Source organism: Ursus maritimus, unplaced genomic scaffold (genome assembly GCF_017311325.1).
Source record: "Ursus maritimus isolate PB19 unplaced genomic scaffold, ASM1731132v1 scaffold_19, whole genome shotgun sequence".
In the NCBI taxonomy this organism is placed as follows: domain Eukaryota; kingdom Metazoa; phylum Chordata; class Mammalia; order Carnivora; family Ursidae; genus Ursus; species Ursus maritimus.
Window position 1 is genome coordinate 49,980,075 of NW_024424341.1, and position 27,701 is coordinate 50,007,775.

General features: G+C 47.8%; 1 protein-coding gene across 3 annotated transcripts; it reads left to right on the forward strand.

Annotated features, from left to right (window-relative positions):
- Nucleotides 1-307: 307 nt before the first annotated feature.
- SPINT2 (serine peptidase inhibitor, Kunitz type 2) lies at nt 308-26,363 on the forward strand. 3 transcript variants are annotated; one of them, XM_040633913.1, is made up of 7 exons: nt 321-843; nt 15,225-15,308; nt 18,766-18,936; nt 23,137-23,190; nt 23,773-23,934; nt 24,270-24,308; nt 25,677-26,363. In XM_040633913.1, the coding sequence occupies exons 1-7, from the start codon at nt 738-740 to the stop codon at nt 25,841-25,843; spliced, it is 783 nt and encodes a 260-aa protein (XP_040489847.1). In that variant the 5' UTR covers nt 321-737; the 3' UTR covers nt 25,844-26,363. The 3 variants fall into 3 exon arrangements, with proteins under 3 accessions (XP_040489848.1, XP_040489847.1, XP_008686890.2); XM_040633914.1 differs by lacking the exon at nt 23,773-23,934 and having other exon boundaries at nt 308-843; XM_008688668.2 differs by lacking the exon at nt 15,225-15,308 and having other exon boundaries at nt 330-843.
- The last annotated feature ends 1,338 nt before the right edge of the window (nt 26,364-27,701 follow it).

Genomic DNA, 27,701 nt, shown 5'->3' on the forward strand with positions numbered 1-27,701 from the left:
CATTTTCAGGAACCACAGACTTACAGGAAGACCATTCTGTACCGTCTTCTCCCACCCCGAGGCCCAGCCCAAGGGTGAAGGTACTAGGACGTCACCAAGCTCCGGAGCAGGGAGGCAGGAGCCCCAGGGCTCGGCAGGTTTGCGCCTCCCCACGGGCTACGTCCTACCCCAGGCGCACCAACGCAAGCCGCACACCTCCCCCCGCCCCCACCGCCCCACCGCCCCACCGCCCCACCGCCCTAATCCTGGGGCCAGCCCAGGTGCGCCAAGGGAGGAGGATCGCCGCTCAGGTGCCCGCTCCCTGCGCCTGCGCTCTGCGCGCTCCGCCTCGCCAGGTGCGCCCCGCCCCCTCCCTGACCGGCCACCTTCGATAGCTGCTCGGAGGCGGCCGCCATTGGCTCCAGCGCCCACCGAGGGTTTGGAAGTGTGGTGGGGTTCTGAACCGTGAGAGAGTCGCTGAGTGTCGCCGGGGGCAAGGGGCGAGTGAGGGGTGGACAGAAGCATCGTGGGCGTAGGAGGCAGAGTGTCCGCACACCGAAGGTCCGACGAGGGGGACGCTCCCAGGAGACTTCGGCAGGGGCGCCGGCGCAGCACCTCGCAGACCCTCTGGGAGCGCCCGCACCTGAACACGAGACTGTCCAGCGCGCGTGCGCGGCAAGGGTCTTCCCGCACCTGATCGCGAGACCCTAACGGCCAGCGGCTCGAGGCTTCTCCTGCGCTGCTGGGTGGAGCCCGTCATGGCGCAGCTGTGTGGGCCGAGGCGGTGCGGGGCGCTCCTCGCCCTGCTGGCCTCGCTGCTCCTCTTCCGGGCTGAGGCGGCCAGCGGAGAACGTGGCGTCCACGGTGAGGGCCGGGGCGGGTCTCCTGGGAGGACTGAAGGCCGAGAGGCCGAGGGCGGGGCGTTAGGGTCCGGGGGCTAAGTTCGGGTGCGAGGGGCCTTGGGCAGGGTCTGAACAGGGCGAATAGGCGGGAGAGGAAATTGGGGACAACCTGGTGAAGCTCAGGGGGTGTGGTGGAGCGGGCTTGGGGAGATTGAGCCTGGGGAAGAGGTTTGGGTGCCCCTGGGAGTGAGGACAGGCGGCGGAGCCAGGGTTGGGAAAGTTTTTTGCGGGTTAGGGAGGAGGCTTAGGACTATTGGCCAAGAAGGAGTGGCCTTGGCCTTCCTGTGGCAGGAAGGGGGTGAGAGGCCCAACAGAACGCCAGCCTCCTCCTCGCAGAGGAAAGTTCTAGGGCCCAGGAGAGCCCTGGGGGGCCAGGCCTGAGAGGGTGGGGCTTGGATTAGGTGACGTAGTGGCGGTTTTAGCCCCTGGGAAGAAGCCCCCACGCCCACCTCTTCACATATTGGACCACAGCCTCCCGAGAAATCTTAGCTGGTTCAGTTGCAGTAGAACGGCTCCGAAAAGAAAGGTGTTTCTCAGTGATATCCAAAGGAAGGAGAAGAAGAGCAAAAGTGTTGGAATGGAGAAGCTTTGCCAAGGTGCAAGAGTGGGGACCCCTTGGTATAAGAAGAGAATTGGCATTGAGACGCTGGGGTAGGGTTCGTGGAGCTGGTCCTTACAGGTTGCTGGAGAACAAGGCCCAATTTAAATCTCTACATTCACCAGAAAGTTTGGCCTGGGAAGGTCTTTTTGCACAAGTGTTGTCATAACCTCAACTGCTTCAGACAAGCACAGCCAGGCTTTGGAAAAAACCCTCTTTTCAAAAAAGAATTCATTGATTCAGCAAAGCTTATTGAGCCCATGCTATGTGTCAGGGATGATGCTGGCACCGGTGATAATAGTTGTGACTCAGACAAGCCAGGTCCCTGCACTTAAAGAGCTTATATTTTAGTGGGAGAGACAGAGACAGTGAATAAACATTTAGATAAAGAGCAGTCACCACAGTATTAAATTACTAAGAAGTAAATGAACAAGTTGAAGTACACAAACAACGTGATGTAAGATGGTGGGGCTGCTTTAGCTCAGGTGGTCAGGGGAGGTGTCTCTCTGAGGAGGGTGACGTCTTGAGCCCTAACACAAAGACCTGGTGGATGAGAGTCCGATTGGAGGTAATGGAGAACAGAGGCCTCGAGGTTGGAGCAAGCCTGGTGGTATTCAAGGAAAAGAGAACCATCCTAGCTGGAGTAGGAGTGGGGGTGGGGAGGGAATTGGAGGAGGTGGGAGAAGTAGGCAGGAGCCAGGTGGCTTCGTAGGCCAGCATTTTGGGTGGAAAGAGAGAAAATAGGGTGTCTGTACACCAAGTCATCACCTGTGGTGTTTTCTGAAAGCTCTTAGTTTCCCCACGCCAGAGGCAGAGAGGAGAAAATGAGCTAATGGGGATGTCAAGGGTCGGTGGGGAGAGGATCACCTCTGTAGGTCAAGGAATCAAGAATGCAGGTGTTGGGCGTGTGGGTGGCTCAGCAGGTTAAGCATCAGCCTTTGGCTCAGGTCTTGATCCCAGGGTCCTGGGATGGAGCATCTCAGCAGGGAGTCTGCTTCTCCCACTTCCTCTGCCCCTCACCCTGCTTGTGCTCTCTCTTGCTCACTTTCTCAGATAAATAAATCTTTAAAAAAAAAAAAACTTATTTAAAAAAAGAAAGAATGTAGGTGTTGAACATTCTTGCAGTATGAACTAGAATTTGACAGCTCTTCTGTACTTTTTTCAGTGGTGTAATTATCTTAGGATGTACCTTCCAGTTACCTGGCCTGGGACTTTATCAAAACTGAGTTTAGGGTTAACCTCTACTGCTTACTCTGAGCTCCAATGTGTTGTTTAATCCTTGAAACAGCCTGGTGCGGTGGTGAAGTTACAGGTCTTGCCTAAGGTCACACAGTAGTAATTGACAGTCAAGTCTGGCTTCCGAGGCCTTCTCTTTTCCCAGTGGCCTTTCTGGCTGCTATAGCTGACTGGACCTCCTGACCTTTCAGAAGTACTCCTGTCTGGTTGGGTGAACTAATGACCTTCCTTATCTGCAGTTCTGTTTGTTTGAGAGCTTTCAGTAGTTTAATTTGAGGCGGGAGGTAGTTTTGATTTTCCCCCCCTTCTGATTGCTTTGATTTTTTTCAGGAAGCAGCGTCTTCCACTAAGAGAGATAAGTTTCTCCAGCTACTTGCAACTGCATAGGTACCACTAGATGAGTATGTTGAGGTGGGGAGGTATGTAGTGAATGTGGGGGGGGGGGTCGTCATGGTTGGTCATGAATTTGAACTGTGTGAAGACATGAGGGGGCTGAGGAGTAGAGGAAAAGTGGATTATTGGAGTTGAGGTTTTGGGGAAAATGAGCTAGAAAGACAGGATACAATGGGCAGTGAGCGAGATGCTTGAAGCTGAGGTTCCAAGAAGCTGTGGTTACTGAGACAAGGTCTAGGCATAACCATTGTGGGGTGAGGCTGAGGGGAGGACAAGATCGCTGGAGAAGAGGTCTAGGAACCAAGAGGCCAGGGTGATCTGAGGGTCAACCACCTGGATATGGAAATCCCTGAGAATGATGAGAGAGGCAACTTGAGAAACAGTGAGCCAGGAGCTAAAGTCACGGAATGAGGAGTAGTGATCTGGGCTAGCAGATGATGCGCAAGGTGGGGTACAGGGGTGCCTGGGTGGCTCAGTTGTTAAGCGTCTGCCTTTGGCTCAGGGCGTGATCCCAAAGTCCCAGGATCGAGCCCCGCATCAGGCTCCTCCACTGGGAGCCTGCTTCTTCCTCTCCCACTCCCCCTGCTTGTGCTCCCTCTCTCACTGGTTGTCTCTCTCTCTCTGTCAAATAAATAAATAAAATCTTAAAAAAAAAAAAAAACCAAGGTGGGGTACAATCTACTTTGATGATGAGATTGATAGCTGGAGTTTTGAGAGGGCAGAAGGAGAATGGTGTAGAAGCAGCACCAGGAGCAAGGAGACCTACCCTCTTGGGCATGTCCTCAAGGGAGAGCAGGTTTTGGTTAGAGTAAGAATGTGATGAGAATGTTCGGAGAGGAGATTGAGAAAATGAAAGATTTTGCTTAAGGTAGTTGCTAAGTTCCCAAGCCCCAGAAGTTAGGGGGAGGAGAGATGGGAACAAAATTGGATGTATGGGGTTGAGGGGGTAAATTCAGGAGTCTGGGGCTGATGTGGTGATAAGCAAGTGATAGGAGTGCCATGTGGTTTCAAGGCTGACAACATTGAGGGCAGATAGGAAGGGGTGTGGGATGTAGTGGACACTTGTAGTCTGGACAAAGGGTGTCCTGAATCCCGACGCCTGCAGATGGAGGTGGGGGAAAGCTGATGCTGCTCTGGGTGTTTCTAGCATTCAGGGAGAATACCAGTCTGCCGTGGAAAGTGCACAGAGATTATAAACTGGCCGTTCCCAAGAGGCCTCAAACAGGCTTTATGTGACTTGTACATTTCTAGAGTCGGGAATTTTTTATGGAAAAATTTGGCTGGGGCTCTGCCTGAAAAATGTGAAGATCAGTGGCACCAGGTCAGTGTTCCCGCATAGCACCCATAGTGCTCTGTTTGGAAAGGACATACACTGCTCTCCCTCAGGCTTCATGTAGTTGGCCTGCCACCGTATCTCTAGCATTTGAGTTGTGACACCCCCCCCCCCCCCCTCAAAAAAATACTTTTAGGAAACCCTCTATACTATCCTGTCCACCCTCTGGAGTGGGGGGGGGGGGGGGGGGGGGGGGGGGGGTGTATTATTGCTGTTAGGGAGGGAAAAGCCCTTATCAGGTGGCCGCAGATGTTTGTGATTTTTTCTTTTCCCTAATCTCTTCCCCGGGTGATAAGTCCTCTTATTTCAAGTGTCCCAAAATATGTAATTTTAATTTCACTCAATTCAAGGACAGATCATAACAGTTGGCCCTTGAACACTGCGGGGGGTTAGGGGCACCTCTGTGCTGTTGAAAATCCACATGTAACTTTTGATTCTCCAAAAACTTAACCTACTAATAACCCCCTGGAAGCCTTACCAATGACATAAACAAGTCAATTAACACGTATTTTGTGTTACATGTATTCAATGCTGTATTCTTACAATAAAGTAAGCTAGAGGAAAGAAACTGTTATTAAGAAAACCATCAAGAGAAAGGTCAATTGTGTCTTCCTTTTCAGAATAAAACCTCAAAAATTGCTTTGGGAAGTTTAAGTGTAGTTCCTGCTGCCAGTAACTTTATGCCTGACCTTGGGCATCAGAGCTTGGTGTTAATGGGTACTGGGCTCATCGTCTTTTGTTGATTGTTCTTGGGACTTTCTACTGGAGAAAAGTGCAGTGGCCTTCATTTGAGAGCCTCTACTGTGCTTTCAAGTGATCTTCAGTTTCCATCAACCTCTTGGGTTAATTACAGTTTCCCCAGAACTTTGACTAAAAGGACAAACTTGCCAGCACTTCTCCAGTAAGCATGTTCTTAGTCACCACTCCTTTGTCTTCCCTTCACCCATTGATGGTTGTAACTGAGTGGTCAGATACATGACAAAGAGCTAAAGTGCAGTGGGTATTGGTGATCAGCTGAGTGAGGGTTCTCCAAAGTAGCATCTTAGAGTTTTTTGTGTTTTTTTTAAGATTTATTTATTTGAGAGTGAGCGAACCCACCCCCGTGAGTGGGAGGGGGGCAGAGGGAGAGAATCTTCAAGAAGGCTCCCCTGCTGAGCGTGGAGCCCTGATGCTACAGGGCTTGATCCCACTACCCATGAGATCATGACCTGAGTGGAAACCAAGAGTCTGGCGCTCAACTAGCTGAGCCACCCAGGAGCCCCTGGCATCTTCTAGTATTCCTGCCCTTCACAGAAGAGGCACTTGTTTTGCTTGCAGTCAAGGCAGTTTGGTTCCAGGATATTTTGAAATATTTATTCACTGATTTATTCAACACATAGGTTTTTTTTAAAGATTTTATTTGTTTGATAGAGCACAAGCTGGGGGAGCTGCAGACAGAGGGAGAGGGAAAAGTAGGCTCCCCACTGAGCAGGGAGCCCCACGTGGGGCTCTTTCCCAGGACCCTGGGATCACTACCTGAACCGAAGGTAGACGCTCAACCAACTGAGCCACCCAGGTGCTCCTATTCAGCACGTTTATTGAGCACCTACCACATGCCAGGTACAGTTTAAGACGCAGGAAATAGCACTGAACAAAACAAATGACCTCCTGATGCATGGCAGCTACCTTGTAATGAAAGGAAGACAGTACAATAATAAAATGAGCAATGAATATATAGTGATGAGTACCATAAGAAAAGTAAGGTAAGGTTTGGTGTGCTTAGTACTGAAAACATGGCCTTTGAACCTCAGATGGTGACAGTCCCTAAAGAACGTTGAGGGCCTCACTTTCAGGTCCACTGAAACATTCTCTGCCCTGGTCAGCATTTGAGAGCTCAGCCATGATAGAGAAAGCAGACTTCTTTCTCCTCTTTCACCCAGCTCTCCTCGCACTTCTCATTTTTCCTGTCCCCAGAGGCATTTGCAATTCTCCCACTTGTCTTGAGGTAGTTGGCCATGTGCTGAGGCCAAGTAAGTGATGAGGTAGCCTGAAGAGTCATGTGAGAGGGGAGAGAACCCTGAAGGGGTCACACTGAAATGACTTCATGGACCCCAGGAAGCCTTGGTGGCCCATTGGTCACATGACTAATGCATTTTTCACAGTGACTCCAGAGGCATTAGCGTGTGGATTATGGGTGTCTTTGTGCAGTCCTGGTCACAGGTGTCATTTCATGTATTGTTTCTGACAAGATCTTTTTGAAAACTAAAAAAGGGTTGCTGGAACATGGATGCTGAGGCCCAGTAACTTTAGAGTTTAGTTACTTTGAAAGTATTTGAAGTATATTTTTCATGATTGGAAATCCATTTTAGAAATGAGGGCAAAAAATTTAGCAATTGTTTTACACACTAGTGTTTGAGATGGATCTCACCCAACAGGGTCCTGGGTCCGTGGCTTCTGAAGTCCTTGAGTTCATATGTCATATTTTATGTGTGTCCCTGGGTCTGTCATTTAGAGTCTAGGACATGCTCTTAAGGGGGTGAAAAGTATTAGTTATTATCATAGTGTGTGACCTTTCAAAGGGCCACTGCGTATAAACTAATAGACAGTATGCATGTGGTATTGAAATTTAATGGAACATAATAAAAAACATGTCTAAAAAGGTTCCTTAAGATGATGATAATGAAAAAAAAGTTTGAGAAGCGCTGTTCAAGGGAGAGGGTTCGTTAGCTTTCATCAATTTATGAAAATGGTCCATGATTCAGAAAATGTTAAGAATCCTTGAACGAATTAGCAGGCAGTCCCATGAAAGACATTGAAACTGTTTCCTTCCAAGTTATTCAGATGGGCTACTGTGATTCTAGTTATAGATTTAGGTAAGAGTAGAATTTATAGTCTTGTTTGAGTGATGAATACGAGGTGACAGTGTGTAGGAGTGGTGTCAATGGTTTATAAAATGTAAACTTTTATATCTAAAATGCCAAGGTTTTACATCTAAAACAAGATATTATGAATCTAATAATGTAAGTTGGATTTGTCATTGTAAATGTTCTTTCCTCATAAATATCTAAGGGTTATTTAAAGTTTCTGAATTATTTATCCTAATAATGACAACTTCCAGGCACCCAAAGCTAGAGGAGATGGGTAGTTAGTAGCTTTCTTTACTGAAAACAGAAGCACGCAAGTATGTAGGACCTACCCAGCTAACCAAAATAGGTGAACTTCTAGATCTCTTTGAAGTAAAACTGATCGTAAAATAAATGTCAACTCTGGAATCTGGCACAGTGGAATTAAAAGAGCCGTGAGTACCTCAGTACCTCTTCACTTACACACTTTTAAAGATTCTCTCATTCTTTTAAGAGATACTGGAAGGTCCAAATGGGTAACGAGGGCATATTTTTTCTTATTTTCCCTAGGCTCTGAACTCTTAATCTCAGGATAATGTGGGGTTGCAGGACTTTGATCTGTGTGATAGTTCGCCATTGTCTTACTCTGGGTGAAGATAAGGAAAGGTATCACTTCAGGTGCGGTAAATGGTCACACAGCAGAAAAACAAAGGGAGGAGTGATGGTTGGGTTGTTTTGATCAACTCTGGCTTGAGGTTGTACTTGTGGATTTCCTTATCCCTTGTGTCCTGTCAGCCGCCGTGTTCAGTTGGACTTAAGTAGTGAATTGTGTCATCCTTTTCTTTCTTTTTTTTTTTTTAAAGATTTTATTTATTTATTCGACAGAGAGAGAGACAGCCATCGAGAGAGGGAACACAAGCAGGGGGAGTGGGAGAGGAAGAAGCAGGCTCACAGCGGAGGAGCCTGACGTGGGGCTCGATCCCATAACGCCGGGATCACACCCTGAGCCGAAGGCAGACGCTCAACCGCTGTGCCACCCAGGCGCCCCTGTGTCATCCTTTTCTTATCTTCATTCCCACTGTCCCTATATTAGTCTGGCCTCATAAAAATATATTATCTACTATTTATTCAAAGCTTTGTGCTAAATGTTTTAAGGGCTTTAAAAAAATTTTTTTTTCTTATGTGAGAGAGAGCAGGAGCAAGGGGAGAGAGAGAAGGAGAGAGAAAGGGAGAAACAGACTCTCTGCTTAGCAGGGAGCCCTATGTGGGACTCCATCCCAGGACCCTGGGATCATGACCTGAGCTGAAGGCAGGTGCTTAACAGGTACCTCTGTTTTAAGGGCTTAGAATGGAATACAAAACTCCTTTAATTTTCACAACATTTTTATGTTATTGGTCTGTGTGTCAAAGACATCCCTTCCATTTGAGTTGTTTTTAAGAAACGCATCTGTGGGGTTGCCTGGGGTCCTGGGTCCTGGGATCAAGTCCTGCGTTGGGCTCCCTGCTCTGTGGGGAGCCTGTTTCTCCCTCTGCCTGCCATTCCCCCTGCTTGTGCTCTGTCTCTCTCTGACAAATAAATAAAATATAAAAAAAAAAGAAAAGAAAAGAAAAACACATCTGTGCATGCCCCCAGAATTTATCTCAGCAGAGACTATGGAGGAAAAGCTGAGTCTTCTTGCTTTATTACTCAACACTGAATTCAAGTGCCCTTTCCCAGACAAGCCATTGTCAGGACAGCCTCAAGATTAATAAGTAGTGCATTCCAAAGCAGGCACCATAAGTCTAGATGTCACAGAAGGGGACTTTTTACTAACAAACTTGGCTAGAAAACACTTTTATACTAACTAGATCCAGAACATGTATAATACATCACACAGAGTGCCCTTCACTTAAACGTGGGTTGAGTTCTAATGTCCTCAAGATAGTTCTCTTGCTAACATTCTCAGCTTTTACTGCTAAACCAATTGGATTTTAAAGAGAAAACTGTTTACTACAGAATATTTCTGACACCAGATGAATGGACTTTTCCACATCAAGCAATTCTCCATTTCTCAGTGGACACCCGTTTAACTCACTTCTGACACCAACTCCATGGAGTTAGCCCAGACCCCACAGGTTTCCAGCTCAGTCCTAAACCTGCTCCTCCCACACCTTCAGTTGAAAGTCCCAGGTTGTCACCTCTACTTCCAGCCTACCTGCTATAAATCAAGGGTTCCCATAACCCCCTCGGATTTTATAATTTGCTAGAATGGCTCACAGAACTCAGGGAGATAACATTTACCAGTGTGTTACAGCCAGATGAAGACATGGAGTTAAGTATGGGAGGGTCCCCAGCATGCATAGAAGCTTCTGCCCTTGTGAAGTTTGGGGTGAGCCAGCCTCCTGGTACGTGATGTGTTCACCAGCCCATCTCTCCTAACCCCTTTGGTTAGGGTTTTTTAGGAAGCTTCATCGTATAAGCATGATTGATTATTAACTCAAACTCCCATCCCCCACCCCTTTCTGGAGAATGGGGGTGGGGCTGAAAGTTCCAACCTGTCAATCTTTCCCCTGTCTTTGGCAACCAGCCCCCATCCTGAAGCTATCTAGGGGTCCTCCAGCCACCAGTCATCTCATTGTCACTCCAGAGATTCCCAGGCTTTTAGCTCTTGTGTCAGGAACCCAGGTCAAAGACCAATTATTAGAATAAAGGTGCTCCTAGCACTTCAGAAACCACCGGGGAGGTGCTGTGGGCGGTGACCAAATATATATCTCTTACTGTGTCATAGATAGGCTGAATCCATGATCAGAGCTTTGCCTGATCTTCCTGAGCCTCCCAAGATTCTTCCTGTTTACATACTCCAAGCCTCTGAAATCTGCATTTTTTTTTTTTAAGCAGCCAGGCCTAAATCAGTGACGATGTGGCTTGCTGAATTAAAGAATATGGAGTTTATATATTTTCTGGCTTTGCTGCTAGGTTAGTATGCATTTGTTGCATGTACTGTTGTTCCCATGTTTCGAGTGAGGAAGTAGGCGCAGGAAGGTTAGAACTCCCTCTAGGTAAGACAGCGCGGCATAGGTAAGGGTAGGAGGCAGCCAGGGATTCTTGCACACAGAACGGGGATCCGTCCTACATGCTTTTCCAAATGACTCTTCGTATGTGTCCCTATACCAGAGCCTTTGGTCATTTCCTTTGTACCTTATGTTGGCTTACAAGCTCTTTGAATTTCAGATGTGATCGAAATAGTTTACTTTGTGTGATATGTTTTGTTTTGTTTTTCTGCCCAAGTGAGTCTTGTCCTACTTGTAAACCCCTGGAGGGCAAAAGACCACATCCCCAGTCAGTGCGTTCTATATAGGATGGCTACTCAGCCCAGTTTACCTTGGAAGGTTCCAATTTATGCCACCATATGTCACAGAGTGACTCTTAAGAACACCCCCTTTCATTCTGAAAAATGTCCTGATCCAGAGGGAACACCGTATGTTGACCCTATTTACATGTAATAGCTATTCGAACACTTGTTGCTTAGTACTGCTCAAGATACTAAGGAATTTAGCACATTCAATTTTATTTATCCTGTAAAGTTTTTTAACTGAAAATTTTAAACAGAAGGGGCCATAATTCACTATCCTGATAAAACCACTGCTGACCCTTAAAAAACAAAAGTAATGAATGCATTCACAAGAGTAGAATACTCACTGTACTGAAAGATACAGATGGAAAAGAAAAACTGTGGAAAAGCCTCTCTCCCGCCCTCAGGCCCTTTCTTTAAAGGTACATTCATGCACGCATCTAAATTAAAAGCTTAGAAAGGAATTATAATACGTAAACCATTATGCTTTTCCCCCCTCTTAGTCTTAAGACATTTTCTATACCGGCACACACACCTTTGCCTGTTTTGAACAGTGCTGAGTATTCCATTGTGTGCATGTCTCACAAGTTATTAACCAGCGCAAACATGATGTCATGATGGTGAATTTTCAGCTGTTACAGGTGAACACCAAGCCCTTTGTGGATGTGGTGATTGTTGCCCCCGTTCTTTAAAACACTTGGATTACATGACTCTTTATTGTTTGCTTTTTGATACTGAGGAGTGAACTGTACTCTTATGTTTTTGTGTGTAGGTAAGATTTTCGAATGTCTGAGGAGTATTATAACAGAATTTCTCTTTGGCCATTGTCCTTAGAATTCTAAGTTGCTTTAATGGAAAGAGTAGTGCTGTTTTTAGTGATGGAAGGGTGTGCTGCAGAGTTCTTGGCAAAGGACAAACCCGAGGAATGCATGGTCAGTGTTGTTACAAGAAACGTGAGCCCTGGGAGTCTACTTGATAGCTTCTGACTGCACATATAAGACTTGCTGAGTTCTATAATGACAGGGGCGGAAAATCTGAACACTGTTTTTATAAACACTCTAAAGAAGAGACTAAACTGTAGTTCGTGGCTGCTGTCTGCGTATGGCCTGCAAGCTAAGTATGGTTTTTACGTTTTTTAATGTTTGAAAAAATCAGTATTTTAAGACACATAAAAATCACAGGAAATAAAATTTTAGTGTCCATAAGTAAGGTTTGACTGAAATGACAGCCATGCTCATTCATTTACATATTTGTCTTAAGGCTGCCTCCATGCTATAGTGACACAGTTGAGAAGTTAGACTATGACCCACAAAGCCTGAATAAAGGCAGACCTTGTTGGCGTGGTTTTTGACATGCACGAATTTCAGTTACCACAGTATATTAACTCTGGGTACTTGGGTCAAATACAAGTTTCAGCTAATAGCTCTTCAGCCACAAATCACCATGTAAATGACATATACGCGTGGTGATCGGTCACTGCACGTCTGTGACTCCCATTTGCACACACAGCAAAGCACGTGGTTGAGTTGCCTCCTTGTTCCCCAGTGATCATCCTGTGTTACAGTTTATAAAAATGCTTAATCGATAGAGGGGATTGGCCAAAAAAGATGAAAAGTGCAGCGAAGAGAAAAAGTGGTAGTGCTTGGGCACAATACCAGTGGAACGGCAGTGGAGTGATGGAAGCCTTCGCCAACTGCAGGAATGTTGATACTGCCTTGATTGGGGAGACCGGATAGACAGCCCCAAGAGCCCGAGTGAGGGTCCACTCATCGACAGAAATGAGGAAAGTGGTGACAAAAAGGATGATTTCCCAGTGGAAAGAACGGCGGCGAAAACCTCCACAAAAAGTAAAGCAACTCTTACAGCAGTTGTGACGTTGAAATAGCAAAGGATAAAATGTTGGACGCTGATCCAAACCTAGAAAGATGTAGGACAATTCACTAAGATGAATTGAAAATAATGCTTGCTTCATATCAGAAGTCATACGGCTAAAGACCATCGCAGGCATTGTTCAAGCTACTCTTGGTAGTTTTTTCTTTTTTACAAAGAAATTTAAACACCTTAATTCTCAAGTTTCTAATATTTTAGCCACATTGTACTAGGTAAAAACTAATTTTACTATTTTTCATTCTATATATTTATAACCCACAGTTTTTAATGTTTTGACAAATTTAGAGGACTTGGAAGTTACAAATTTTCTTGTTGCTTTCCACACTATCGTGCAAAGCAAGTGCTGCCTGTGTTCACTGTTTGGCCCACCATAAAAGATGTTTACTGAGCTTTGCTCTAGAAAAACAGATGGATGGGAGGAAGAGGACCATTTCATGAGTGACTTCAGGCTGGTGAGATGATCCCAGGCTTTCTTTTATTAGGCAGACAGTGAGGCAAGAAGTCAGGTTTCTTCAGTGTGTAGCACCCATGGGAGTAAAAAGTGTATCAAGGGCTAGACTCCTAGGAAAGTTCTTTTCACTTGTTGTAGAAGTAAACTTAACTCTGGGACACCTGGGTGACTCAGTCGGTTACGTGTCTGCCTTCGGCTCAGGTTGTGATCCTGGGGTCCTGGGATCGAGCCCCCATGTTGGGCTCCTTGCTCAGCGGGAAGCCCGCTTCTCCCTCTCCCTGCCCCTCTGCCTGCCGCTCCCCCTTGCTCGTGCTCTCTCACTCTTTATCTCAAATAAATAAAATCTTTTTTAAAAAACACAAGAGAACACGTTCAGGGTGGTTAATTCAGGGGAGAGGGCGGGTAGGATTGAAGTAAGGGGTGTACACAGGGTTGGAATTTGATAACGCTGAGAAGCAAACACACTTGTATTACGGTGTTTTCTGTGCTTTTCAGAATATTTGAAATAGCTTATTAAGATAATTTTTTAACGTAGGTACTGCAATAGCGTGTTAGGTACTGCCTTCTTAAGTCTGTAGAGTTAAATTGGATTGGTAGTGCCTGGGAGCCTAAAATTCCTGTGATGTCCTTGTTAGCAGGTGACAGCAGGTTATTCCAGCCGATTGCACATGGAGTGAAGGTGTCTGAGCCATTGGCTTGTTGTCTTGGTTAAATCTCTGGTGACTTCAGAACCAGAGGAACCTGTTTTCCATGACGAAGACCAGGCTGCTTGGCAATTTTATAGTAGCTAATGTTCAAATGCCTGCCAGGGTTTTGTAATTAGGTTCGTATTTCACACAGTGTGTGATTTTTAACCATTTCTGATGCTTTTCCAAAAGAATGTTACTGTTTCCTAAAGACAGGAATTTGCTTTTTTACGTATTCTGAAGCTAGTATTTCCAAATTTGGAGCTCCTCAGCTTTTCTCCATTTCCTCTGCATTTTGAAAACTTATGGGGATGTATTTCATTTTGCACTAGCATTTGTGAGCATTCAAATAGGACTTGAGACATATTTTTCGTGATTGTTTTCTAATGCTATTCTAAGACCAATATATCGTTTTGTCATCTCTTAAGAGTAATAGAATTATTTATTAAGGAATAACCTGAAAATTTGTCCTACCAAGTTCCCCTCAGCCTTGGCCAGTTGGTGTGATGCTGTCCATGACCCTGTCATTGGACACAAGCAGAGGCTTTGGCCTCTTGAGCCCTTGGATCGTGTTAAGGATCCTGAGGAATGTTTTGGCTTTTAAGCATCTTCAGTTTCATGTTTTTCCCACTGCCTGTTACTATACTGGTTTTTTCTGTCTGTCTGTCGGTCTGTCTGAGGCGGGGGTGTTATGTTAATGCCTGGCTCTAATCAGACCAATGTGAATTCGGATTCAGCTCTGCTTGTGGTTAGCTTAACCACCCCAAGCCTGAGTGCCCTCATTTGTAAAGTGAGCGTGTCACTACCTGACCTGCTGTTTTATTGTGACTTAGAAATAGTGCACATAATGTGCTTAGCATAATGCTTCAGTGAAGGTAGCAGAAGGGCTTTCAAGAAATAAGTAATGCTGAGCATTTTGGTTCTTCTTCTTCTTCTTCTTCTTTTTTTAAGAATTTATTTTAAAGTAATCTCTACACTAAACTTGGGGCTTGACCTCACAGCCCCGAGATCAAGAGTCACAAGCTCTACCGACCGCGCCAGCCAGGCACCCCCATTTTTTTTCATTTTTTTAAAACTGGATTTACCAAAGTACAGTGCTTTAATCAAAAGAAACACTTTAAGGAAGATGATAAGTCATGGAAGCCATGTTACGTACTAAAGCATTTCTGGCTTTTCGTACAAGCCATTCGGAGAACAGTGAAAGAGAGCGCACTGATGCTCTTTGGGGTGGGGGTGAAGAATATGTGGCCTGTGCATCCGAAAGTACACTGTCTCCTTTACAACGAATAAGCAAACAAAAACAAAATGCTTTTTCACTAGTTCACTTCTTAAGTCTAGACAGTAAAAATTTCTATCATAGAGGCTTAAAAGCAGTTTAGTTAATAAAAGCATATGACAAAAATGAGAATTTTCTCCATTTGACAGGGAGCTTCCAGACTCACAGAAAGGACTCTGCCTTGACACAGTAAGAGCATGGTTAAATTTCACCTTGATGGAACCTAGCTTCAGCCAATTATTCTGCTACTTGGAGCTTTTACTTTTACTCTAATCAAATTTGTGTAAAAAAAAAAAAAAGATAAGCTTTTTCTCTTTTTATTACAGAAATTTTCAAATGTACACGCAGTTCTGTGAGCCCACATGGACCATCAGTCAGCTTCAGCAACTGTCAACATTCTGTCTTTACAGGCATGCTATGTTTTTTGTCTAAGTTTTTTCTTAACGAAGAGACATTTCTAGGGGCGCCTGGGTGGCTCAGTCAGTTAAGCATCCGATCTCAACTCAGGTCTTGATCTCTGGGTTGTGAATTCAAGCCCCGTGTTGGGCCCCATGTTGGGTGTGGAGCCTACTTAAAAAAAAAAAAAAAAAAGACATTTCTAAATTCCCCTGTGACAAAAGTGAAATCCCCCTTCCCCCCAGTCCCCTCCTACCCTATCCAGGGAACCTAAAAATAAGTCTGTTTTCTGAAACTTAAACTGTGAAGTCCATGTGTTGTCATTAAGAGCAGATGAGAGCCGCTCTCTGGGACATAGTGGCCTCCCAGGTCCACAGGATTTGTTGTGAAGAGACCGTCACCTCTACAGGAAGAATGTTCCAGTCAGGAAGAGGCATCAGTCAGGAAAGGAAGTGTCCCAGAGGCACACCTTGACTGTGGTATCTTGACCGAGGTGTGTCCTGAGTTGTCTGCTGTGCGCCTCCGGCCTGCTGGGTGGAGCCTGATGGAGCAGAATGTTCATGGGAATCTTACAGCCGACTTTTCCCTATTCTGACTCCAAGCGACCTGCTCTGTTTCAGGCTGCTTTCTGAGGTGGTGTGTGGGTTAATGTGTACCTCCAACCTGCTTGACAGTTGTTTCTTGGCAGCCTCCTGTGCGCTCTGTCAACAGGTGTCCACATCCCTGCATCTCGTCAGCCGGGGCACCACGAGTAAGTGTCTGAGCTGACAGAGACGAGGGCCAAATTCTGGGCAGTGTGACTTCACTAAGATAACTGCTCTCCAGCCCTAGATAGGGTTTTTTTCTCTTCTTTATATACCGTCAGCCTTCTTCACCTGCACAGAGCATGTTCCCGGCATCCTTGCTTAGGAAAAGCTACCAAATTTCCACCCTTGATAAGGTAGGTGGTCAACCTGTCGAACTCCCTGCTGTGGTGTCTGGTAGTTCCCACCTAGCTGCTTTCAGCTTTGGTTGGCATTCTCTCAGGTTTTTTTGTTTTGTTTTATTTAAGATTTTATTTATTTATTTGACAGAGATAGAGACAGCCAGCGAGAGAGGGAACACAGCAGGGAGTGGGAGAGGAAGAAGCAGGCTCGCAGTGGAGGAGCCCGATGTGGGGCTCGATCCCAGAACGCCGGGATCACGTCCTGAGCCGAAGGCAGACGCTTAATGACTGAGCCACCCAGGCGCCCCTCGGGTTTTTGTTTTAGTTGAGATGTAATTCACCTATGATACAGTACACCCATTTATTTATTGTTTGGTTTTTTTTTTTTTTTTTTAATTTTATTTATTTGTTTGACAGAGAGACAGCCAGCAAGAGAGGGAACACAGCAGGGGAAGTGGCAGACAGAGGGAGAAGCAGGCTTCCCGCTGAGCAGGGAGCCTGATGCGGGGCTCAATCCCAGGACCCTGGGATCACACCCTGAGCCAAAGGCAGACGCTTAACGACTGAGCCACCCACACGCCCCAGTTCACCCATTTAAATTGTGCAGTTCCTCTCTCGGATTTTTGTCTGAAAGACTGTCCCCGAAACTGCTCAAGAAGCGAGGATACCAAGCAGTCTGAGTGATTTGCAGGGCGCTCAGCTTGGCAGGGCATTGGAGAGGCTGTTCACCTCTGTAGCAGTTGGGTCCTCCCCTCCTTGAGGTCGTTTTCACTTGTGGGTCATATGTGGATTCCTGTGTGGCTCTTCTCCATCTTGTCTTGTTAGTAGCAGTGCTGCCTCAGACGTATGACAGCCGGGATTGAGCAAATCATACACCAGAGAACTCTTTTCCTACAGTGTTTTCCTCGGGCCTTGTTGATTGTGTATGTTTTGTGACCTTTAGCACGTTGTCAAAAGTATCTGCTCCAGGTGCACACCCAAGCTGATACTGGTTAATGTTTTATGGAGAGGAGGTGCCCTGTTTTTTCTTAAATTGCTTTATTAAAGTATTTACATACCATAAAATCAGTTGTTTGAAGCATATGATCCAGTGATTTTTAGTTCATCTACAGAGTTGTACAGCCATCCCCACAATCTAATTTTAGAATATTTCCATCATCCCCGAAAGATCCCTGTGCCCATTTGCAGTCCTCACCATCCCCCAACCCCCCAGCACCAGGCAAGCACTAATCTACTTCCTCTCTCTCTTGATTTGCCTTTTCTGGACATATTAAATGATTCTGTTCATATGAAGTATCCAGATAAGGTACTTTTTAATTGGTGATTTAAAGGATGGTTGCTTTCAAATTAACAGAAAATTTACTTCAGAATATGCTTTTTCCGCTTTACTAATTATCTGTGATTTATCGGTGTGATATTCCTTGAGGTTTTGCTCAGTACTACAACCTTTTTTGTCCATAAGTTGATGTTTTGTGGAACATTTGGTTTCATGCCCATTATTGTGACATACTTTAAGGGAAAGGAGATCTTGCCCTCTGCTTTTGAAAGCTGTCCCCTAGTTAGTGAAGTAGACCTCAAAAACATGAAAATAATTAGGAGTAAATGACCACATGTAAGCAAGTGTTGGGCCTGGGTACTTTTGTTTGAGATGTTTATTGAGCGCCCTGCTCAGCTTGGAACGCCCTTATGCCAGAAGCCGGGGATGGGTGGAGGCCAAGGGAGTAGAAGAGGTGATGTGGACTCATGATCCCAGAAGATGGTAGGGTGCTACTGGGCAGACATTGAATCACATCGTCAGGTCACTCCCTTTTCAGCTTGCTTTCCATCCTCCTGATCCGTCCAGGACAGAGTCTTATTTTGGCGCAGGTGGTACCCCCAGCACTTGCTTATCTCTACCTTTTTAAGAGAGAGCATCTGTCTAGGCCATTTGAGGCAACTGTAGCTGGCTGGAATTTTATAACATTTTTGCTTGTTTCCCTTGTACTAGAGTGGGGTCAGATTTGGGGGTGCCTTGAAACCCAGGCCCCTCTTGGAATATTCAGATGGGAGCCATCACAGGTACTGGAGCAGAGGAGTGCCCTCAGCTGCCTTGGAAGGTGGGAGGCCTAGAGTTGGGAGCTTCTTTCTGAGGCTCTTGGGGAAATCTGAGTGTGAAGTGTCTGACCTGGTCAAACAGTGGATAAGGAGGTTAAGACACATCCTTCAGTGCGAAGTTCCCCCTTGGCGTCTGGTGTGGTTTTTGCCTTTGAAAGCCATGTTTCTACACTGGATGTTGTGTGTCTTTAGTAAATGGGGGCAGGGACAGAATCAACATGCAACTGAAATGTAGTTAAGGTGGGTGGGTTGGTATCTTTGTTAGATGATGTGTTTCTTTCCTGTACAAGGAAGGAGTCACTAAGCCTGGTGGCCGCACTTTAGAAATGGTTCAGAGAAGCTGTGCTGGATGTCGGGGATCTGGAGAACTGCGCCCCTCCTGTAGGTCTGTGCGTCTTCTCTGTTGGCAGGATTGCCCTGCCAAGCCAACTGGTCTCTGCTTTGTGTTTTAGAGTTTTGTCAAGTTCCGAAGATAGTGGGAAGATGCCGGGCCTCCTTCCCTAGGTGGTGGTACAATGTCACTGATGGATCCTGCCAGCAGTTTGTGTATGGTGGCTGTGAAGGGAACAAAAATAATTACCTGACCAAGGAGGAGTGTCTTGAGAAATGTGCTGGTGTCACAGGTAAGACAGTGGTCCCTGGGGAAATGGTATAACTTACAGACAGGTTATTAACTGGGATGTGATGCCTTTTGCATTGTGCTCATTCTTCACGGCTGAACCTGGGGGATGTTTTTAAAAAGCAGAAGAAACAGGCGCAGTTTGAAGGTCGCCCACATAGTGGTTTCACAGCGGTCCTCTCCTCTTCCCAGAAAGGACAGTAGGCCACAGGCTGGAGCTGGGGGAGGGGGACTTGACTGCCTCTTCTTCTTGACTTCCTTTCTCCCACTGCTGAGTGCAAGTCCCCTGCCGGGCCTCGCAGAGGAGAGTCCGCCAGGCCACTCAGACAGGCTGCCCTCCGTGCTCCCTGGGCATTTGGGTTATTTTTACCTCTGGGACAAATGACTTGAGCTCACCCAGCCAGCCAAGGTATGAGTCAAATTAAAACTGGAACATACTTAGGGTGCCTGGGTGGCTCAGTTGGTTAAGAGTCTGCTTTCGGCTCAGATCATGATCCTGGGGTCCTGGGATCGAGCCGCACGTCGGGTTCCCCACTCAGTGAAGAGTGTGCTTCTACCTCTGCCCCTCCCCCTGCTCATGTTCTCTCGCTCTGTCTCTCTCAAGTAAATAAAATCTTAAAAACAAAAAAAACCTAGAACATGCTTTCTGGAATCTGTCCTTCTCCCAGCCCTCACCGGCGAGGGATCAGCGGAGTCAAGATAGTGTTGACTTTGACTTTGAGAGCCTCGTAGTTTAAAGCTCTTTTTTTTTTTTTTTAAGATTTATTTGTTTATTATTTGAGAGAGAGAGAAAACGGTAGAGAGCACAAGTGATGGGGAGGGAAAAGCAGGATCTCCGCCGAGTAGGGAGCCCAATGTGCGACTCGATCCCAGCACCCCGAGATCATGACCTGAGCTGAAGGCAGCTGCTTAACCAACTGAGCCACCCAGGTGCCCCCAGAGAGCCTCATAGTTTAAATAAGAACCTAAAGTCCCATAACAGTGTGGGCTGGCTCTGAACTGAGCCGTGAGGGCCTCCTTCAGAGTTTACGGCAATGAGATGTTGGTCCTCTGGGGCTTGATTACTTCCAAGTGTGTTCTAGAGACCCAAGGATTTGGCTGGCCAAACAATTTCATTGGTGATCTCCCTAACATTGTTACGTGGCTTTTTGCATCGTTTCTTGATGGCTTGGCATCAGTGTTCCAGCTCTGGATTATGATTCACTGGGGTCCTCAGTGCTCACCGCATGCCGCCAGCCTGTGCGCCCTGCTCCAGAGACGAGCCCTGCATCCTTGTTGGGTTTTATGTCTCCTCATGCACTGGCTATAATCTCCCTTAGCTTTGAGTTCTGCATTCAGAAATCAGATATGCTTATTAAAGTTGTACATAAAGAGGGGGAAACAACAGTGGCCTTGGCTGTGTCCTGAGGTTCAAAACGGTGCTGGAGCACACAAGCCCACAGTGAGGGAGCATCTCGAGGAACAGTTCGCTGATCTTTGTGTTGCACTGCCCAGCAGACATTCAGTATTTGGAGAGCTGAGGTAGGCTGGGTATTGTTTTGGGATCATGCAGGCAAGTTCCTCTCCTTTTGGGGGGCAGCTGGCAACCTTACCAGATGGTGACTGAGGAAAACACCATTTATTGTATTTATTGTTGTCTGCTGTGATCTGGTATGGGAGCAGGAATTAAAGGGAATTATTTTTTTGCTACCTCTTCTGTCCTTTCCCCATGAAGAGTCAGCTGTAGCAAATGTACCTGCCTGTTTTAGTTTCTCCTTATTTTTCAGGAAAACGGTTGAAATCTTAAGAACACAAGCAGTGAACAGTGGGCATTCAGACAGGATGTTGCTACAAAGGGTCACGGGTTGTAATTTGCTGGGAGAAGGCAGACAGCTGTCTCCCTCGAGGTGGTCCAGAGTCTCCAGGCCCAGAACGCTCATTTGTTGGCACCCGAGCGTGGCCCGGCTGCGCGTCTTGTGAAGTGTTTTCGCACGAGTCTGGGAGGAGAGCTAGAACTGCCGAGCGGCTAGTTGCTGGAGTCTTTCGCCAGCATATTCTCCCCGAGCAGGCACCCTCTGTGGGAAGCCAAATGAGAATGAGAATGTCAGTTTATTAATTTATAATGAGAACCGGAACCACCCAGGGGACCAGACACTTGGATCTCTGAGCCTGCTCTACATTTAGTCCATGTAGGCAAGCCTCTCAGCCAAATTCCCAGAAGATTTCTTGCTGAAGAGAGGCGCGGAACAAGGGACGCTGGTTTGTGATATGAACGTTTAATGGCATCAGGTGATGCTGGCCCCGTGCCTCTGCCCCAGGTCTTCTGGGACCAGCAGGGAGGCAGTGGAGCCAGGTCCTGTCCTTCCTGGACTCTGCCAGTGCTTCCTTTTTTGTATTCCTGGCCTCTCCACCTCACCCCATCACTTTGTGTGTATGTGTGAGATAAAATATACATACTGTAAAATTTACCGATTTCCCACAATTCGGCGGCATGAAGTATATTCAGACTACTGCATACCTAATTTTTTTAATTTGTTGGGTGAATTAATACAGTTAAACAGATTATTTGGCCCTGGAAGCCGTTCTGTCTTTTTAAAGTCATTTCATGCATCTTTGCTCTGATTACCAGCGAGTGATCTTAAAGTTTAACCCACAAGGAACCCACTTGGTTCCTGATTTCCAAGTTCCAGCAGGCTTGTGGTCTGGCATGTACATCGAAGGGCCCACGTAAAGGAGAAGCGGGAGTCACCGTGTGAGGCACGCACGTGGCACCGTGGCTGCTCAGGGGCTGCACTTGTTCTGTGTCACAGGGCGTTCTTGAGGTGCCCTTTCTGGCTGTGTCATCCATCCCCTTGTAGAGAACACCGTTGATGATCTGGCCGCCAGCAGGAATGGAGCAGATTCCTCTGTCCCAAGTAGGAGGTTCTTAAAACAACCGAGGATGGAATGAGGGCCATCTGGACCACGAAAGGACATTTGTAATTTGGGAGTAATATAAGGGCTTCCACCTCCTGGTCTGTGTATCCCAAATGGATAAACGGGCTCTGCCTAGGCCACCAGCTTCTAGCTCCTGGCTGGCGTCCTTACACCGGGGAGTTCACATTGTCCAGCGGACAAGAGGGCTGAGAGATGCTGCAGTGCTTCCAGGCTCGCCTCTGCTTCCTCCTGGGGGACAAGGGATTGTGGATGTTGCCACTGCCTTCGGCTCAGGCCCCTTCCTTCTCTCTGGACTGGCCTCAAGTCCCCTGGCCTCTGCCTGCTGTGCTGTCTTCATTGCCCCACCCCACCTCTCCTTGCCTCTTCTGTCTCCTTTATTCTCGGTTGTCCTTGCCATCTGCCTCCCTGTGCCGAGTCCTCTGTCTTCTGCCACCCCCGCCTCTATTCCCACTGCAGTCCTTGATCTCGAGCTTTATGTTAGCTTGCTTTGTAGTGCTGACAGCAGCCGCCCCATTCCTCCTTCATGCTTAAAGGACTCTGCCTGCATCAGGAGCCTGGGGTGAGTGGTCCAGGTGCACTGGCAAGTCCAGCCCAGCTTTCTTGAAGGCCAGTTCCCATGGGCTCTGCTGGGCAAGACCCGCTATGGAGGGAGGGAATCTGCCCCCATTCCCATTCGAGGGCAGCTCCCCAGTTGGCCAGCGGCTCTGCACTGATTGTAGCCTTGGCTTTGGTCCTCTGGTTCTGATACCAGTGCTCACGTGAGAGTGAGTATTTATTAGTTCAGTGGTTGGCTGGCTTGTTAGAATCACTTTCCACTTTTGCTAGGCCAGGAATCCTGTGACTGTCCTGACCGTTGCTTTGCCTGGGTTCACTCTTTATTCCCAAGCTGGCCTCCAAGGTCATCTAGAACCCTCAGGCACTGACATGATATCTCTAGTTTCCATCCTGTTCTAGAAGAAAATATCTCCAGGAGAGTGAGGGGCCTCCTCACTATGTCAGAGAACGAACAAGACCATCTTCCTCATTACCTCAGAAATTGCGGCTGGGATGAGTTTCCATAGTAACCCCTGAGGTGACAGGCAGGCCTCCCCATCCAGCATTTATTCCAGTGTGTATGATAGAGCCCGTGAGGACTCTATGGGAGGTGACAAGCCTACCCATGGAGGGGCCTCCACTCCTAGGTGCCAGAGTCCACGCTCCCTCAGTGGGCCCTGTTAGTCTCAGGCCCAGCCAGGCTACATGTACTGTGTCCATCCCAGCCTCCCTGACGTGGATGTTTGTGTTTTAGTTTCCAGAAGGCACGATTCTGATGACCTCTCCAGTGATATTTTCGACTACGAAGGTATAACTTTTTAAAAATATTTATGTATGGGAAAAACATGTTTTCTTCCTTAGTTGGGAATTGAGACACACTTGAGTCTTTCCATTAAGGAAGGTGTAGAGCAGACCTGACCTTTCTCAGGTGGTAGAACTCACGAGAATGCCCCAGGGCTGTAGGAAGTGGACATGCCCCAGATGCAGGCGGGGCAGCTTTCCTTTGGAAAGGCAGTACTGTGTGCTGGCTCTGCCTCTCGCCAGCTGTGTGGCTGTGGGCAGGTTACTGTGTCTCTGCCTCCCAAGTGTGAAATGAGGGTCTTAGGACAGATCCCTTAGAGACCAAGTTCATACATGTAAAGTGCCTAGAACAGTGCCTGATATGGAGTGATCTCCTTACCAATGGAGTCTGGCTGTAAAGAGAAAGATACCCGGAAACATGGAGGACTGTCAAGTGGGCCAGACTGGCCATGTCTGTAATTTACAAGTTCCTTTAGCAGAGAGCTGTTTCTCTGTTGGCTTGCAGCAGTACGACTCCTTGGGAACATTCCAGTTCCATTTCACCTCTGAGCCCTGCTGATTTGTACTCCTTGGGTTGTGTCATTCCCAGAATATTGCACTGCCAAAGCAGTCACTGGGCCTTGCCGCGCATCCTTCTCACGCTGGTACTTTGATGCAGAGAAGAACTCTTGTGACAACTTCATCTATGGAGGGTGCCAGGGCAATAAAAACAGCTATCTCTCTAAGGAGGAGTGCATGCACAGCTGCTTTGGTGAGCCTGCCTGATTCCTAAATGCAAGAAACAATGGTGGGTGGATGAGGCCTCTTGAGAGGACACGGGTCCATTTCCCCGTCCCTAAAATGAAGAGCTTGGCAATGCTGTCATTAGGACACTACCATTCTCTGGCTCCCTTGTGGGGAAGAGGTGGGCTTTGGGCCCGGCTGTTGCACAAACATGTCCTAGGTCCCCACCGGGATGGCAAGGCCTCAGAACCCTCAAAAGATCTGGAAGAAGTCCCTTAGAGCCTCCTGTGAAACCTCGTTGGTGGCAGCTCCAGAGGGCAGGAGGACCGTGAGCTGACCTTAGGGTTGTGTGTTCTGTTCCAGGCAAGCAGTTGTATCCTGTCCTGCCCCATGGCACTAAAGGTAAGAGGCCTCTGGCCTTCCTCCACCTGCCTTCCCTGACGAAGCTCAGCTGTGTTTTTGCAGGCACATATTGTCTCTGACACATACTCCTTCCCCGTAAACATCTTTTGGGTTGAAAGTCATGTTTCTGCACGCGAACGGTCAGACAGCTTGGAACATATGGTGGATGTTTGTCCCACCACATAGTATAATCAGTGGGGGCTGGAGGGAGGCAGTCTCCACCCGGGCAGCTCTGGGTGACTGGAGGATGAGTTCTGCCGTTAGGCTTGTGGGGTCTGCTGCACACAGGCCTGCTGCACAGTGGCTCCAGGTTTGGAGGGAACTTTGCTGCTGTGGGGTGTGCTGAGTTGGTCATGGATGACAGGAAGTTGGAGAGCCCTTGCTGTGTGTGGGCAGAGCGAGGCAGGGCCAGTGCTGTTGTCCCCAAGCAGGCTGGTCTGACAAGACCCCAGGCCTCCTCTTGCTTTTGTTTCTGATTCCGAGCCTGAGTCATGGATGATAGTGTTTGCACAGAGGACCAGCCACACTGGTTTGGCCTCTTTCCACCTATCTTCCTGTTCAGGAGCCCAGACCTGGCCTGCGTGTCTGCTCTGTTGTAGAGGAGCGAAGCTAGAATCTGGTTTGCCAGGCACGGGGCAGAAAGCAGCCCAGGTATGGAGGGTTGCGGGTGGAGAAGGAACCGCCCCTGCCCATTCTGTAGCCACATGGCAAGAGGGAGCCAGGTAGTTGCCACAGGACGCCACGTTCTTTAGCTGGAGCCCCACCTGAAGGAAAGCATCTTAGCTAACCAGTGAGACGGCGGTGGGCCAACCACTGTTCAGTTTACCTGGGCAGTTAGGAGCACGAGTGTCCCCTCCCGGTGCTGCTCCGAACACAGCCTTGCCTCCGCCCTTACTTCATTCCACAGGCAGCCGCATGGCCACTGCCGGCCACATCCTTCTCTAGCTGGTCAGAGTGCTGTGTGAACACAAAATGTTGGGGGTTTATGTTTACACATGAGCCAGAGGGGTGTGCTTTTTACATCCTGGTACCCATTTGGTGGCTTGGGACTCCTGCACGGGTTGCCCCTGAGAGGTGGAAATACAGTGTGAAGAGGGATTCTTTTTGTTCAAAAAGAGAGAACACAAATAGCCACTGTGCACACAGTGCGGCGCCTCCCTTTCTCAGTAGCCTGCTTCTGGGGACTGTAGACTGCTCAATGATCTCCCAGGCCGGTGGTGTCTGTTCTCCAGACCCTCCCAGGCTGAGGCCGGGGGAGGTCCTCGCCCTGAGCCCACGTGCATGTGTCCTTCGTGAGCCCCGTGCGGCTGCGCGCTGGCTCTGCTGCTCCTCGCCCTTCTGCTTCTGAAGCCTTTCTCTCCTCCCCAGTGGTGGTCCTGGTGGGGCTCTTTGTGATGGTCCTGATCGTCTTGCTGGGCGCCTCCGTGGTCTGCCTGATCCGGGTGGCCCGGAAGAACCAGGAGCGCACCCTCCGCACGGTTTGGAGCTCTGGGGACGACAAGGAGCACCTGGTGAAGAACACCTACGTCCTGTGAAGGCCCTACCAGCCAGAGGCCGCCCTTCCTCAGGCCTCCCTGCTGATGACGAGAACCTGGGAAATGAGGGGAGACAAGTGTAGCATGCGTGTGTGCTTTTTAAAATAGAGTGATTGGTTTGTACTTGTGCGATCATTAGGGCTTCGGGTCTGTTTGTTACTGCAGAAGGTAAGAGGGTTGCTTCCTGCTCTCCCGGCTGGGTCTGCTTTGGGAATCCGCTCGGAGGAGGGCTCTGCCTCATCCTGCAAGTGCTCTGGCCCCAGATCAGAGTTGGCTGCTCTTCAGCTTAGTTCTTTGCTCCAGGTCTTAGTTTTTTTGGCTTACGGTGAATCCTGTAGCGTCCTTTCCCATCACAAAAGTAATGTCTTAATAGTTTCCTTTGTTTGATTTGTGTGGTTTTGTTTTTTGGTTTTTTTTTTTTAGTAAGCAGAAACAAAAGGTTTTTTTTTTACTAGGATTCTGAAAGGAAGAGAAGAAAATGTACAAGTTTAATAAAAAGGGCCTTCCCTTTTAAAATAAATTTAAGCAAGTGCTTTCTTTCTTTATGGGGTCGCTGATTTAAACTCTACAAAATTAACACAGGACAGACACTATGTGATATGTCCTATTCTAGACATGGACTCCTTTAAAAAAATCTCATCTTTCCAATCTTTTTGAGTGAAATACATCTTACGTTGCAAGTGCGTGCCCATAAAGTTTCACCAAACAACACTTAGTCTTATACCTGTGCTAACTTCTGGCATTTTCTTCTTCTGTGTCACTTTTGAAAAATTCTAGCCATACCCCACTCAGTTGGCTTTTGCTTTGTTTTGTTTTGTTGTTGTTGTTGTTGTTGCTGCTGCTGCTTAAATAATGACCCACGATGGACTAATCCACACATTGAAACACTGCCTTTGAGGGCACAGGAGGATGCACCCTGTCCAGGGGAAGACCGAGACCTTCCTGAGACTGGAGTGACTTGGACCAGAATCACTTTGGCATCCATGATTTTCATCTTTCCCCGCAGCTCTGCAATCTTTCTTGGTCTCCCACGTGCCTCTGCAGTGAAATGGGGACAGGGTACCACCTGCCTGAATCCGGCCTCCGGGCTTGGCCCCAATTCTGCTGCCTACCTGTAGGTGTTCCCTTCCTGCCTCTAGACTCTGGAGGCTCTTCTTTTCTTCCTCCCTGTCATCCACACATGTAGTCCTGAGTGTGGAAGAGCATTGGGGGAACCCATGGGGTCAGGCAGGCGGCCTGGGGTCTCCACTTGCACAGGTGACTCAGGAAGCTGGGCCAGGCCTCCTTCCCTTCACCCTTCTTAGAAATCCCCTCACACCAAAAAGGTCACATTCTGTGCATTGGGGGAGAGACTTGCACCCAATAGGGCTTAGAAATCTATGCCAGAGGCAACTTGGGCAAATACCTCATGTCCTCCTTTTGCAGCCTTCCTCCTTTGTGGAGGCATTGCTCGGGGATTCTGGCCCTCTCCCTGCCAAGCATTCTAGGCAGCCTGGGAGTCTGGCCTCAGAGATGATGGTGAGTCGATGAAACCTGTGGCCGCATCCCAGAGAGATCAGGCCCCCGCTCTGGGAGAGCCTGTGGTCCAGAGACAGAGGCATTGGGAGGAGACTCCACCCACCATGCCAGGTGTGCAGCAGTGAGCAGGTCACTCAGCTTCTTTGAACCTCCGGTTTCCTCACCTGGACTCTGGGTGGGTGTGAGGGTTACGTGAGATCATAGGCGTTAGGTCGCCCAAGGGAAGTGCTCAGCAAGGGAGCCTCCTTCAGAGGGCTGGCATCCCCCTCTGCCTACCTGCCTGTCTCCTTATTCCTCCTCAGTAGCTGGCAGCTCTCCTCTACACCCATCCTGCCACCCC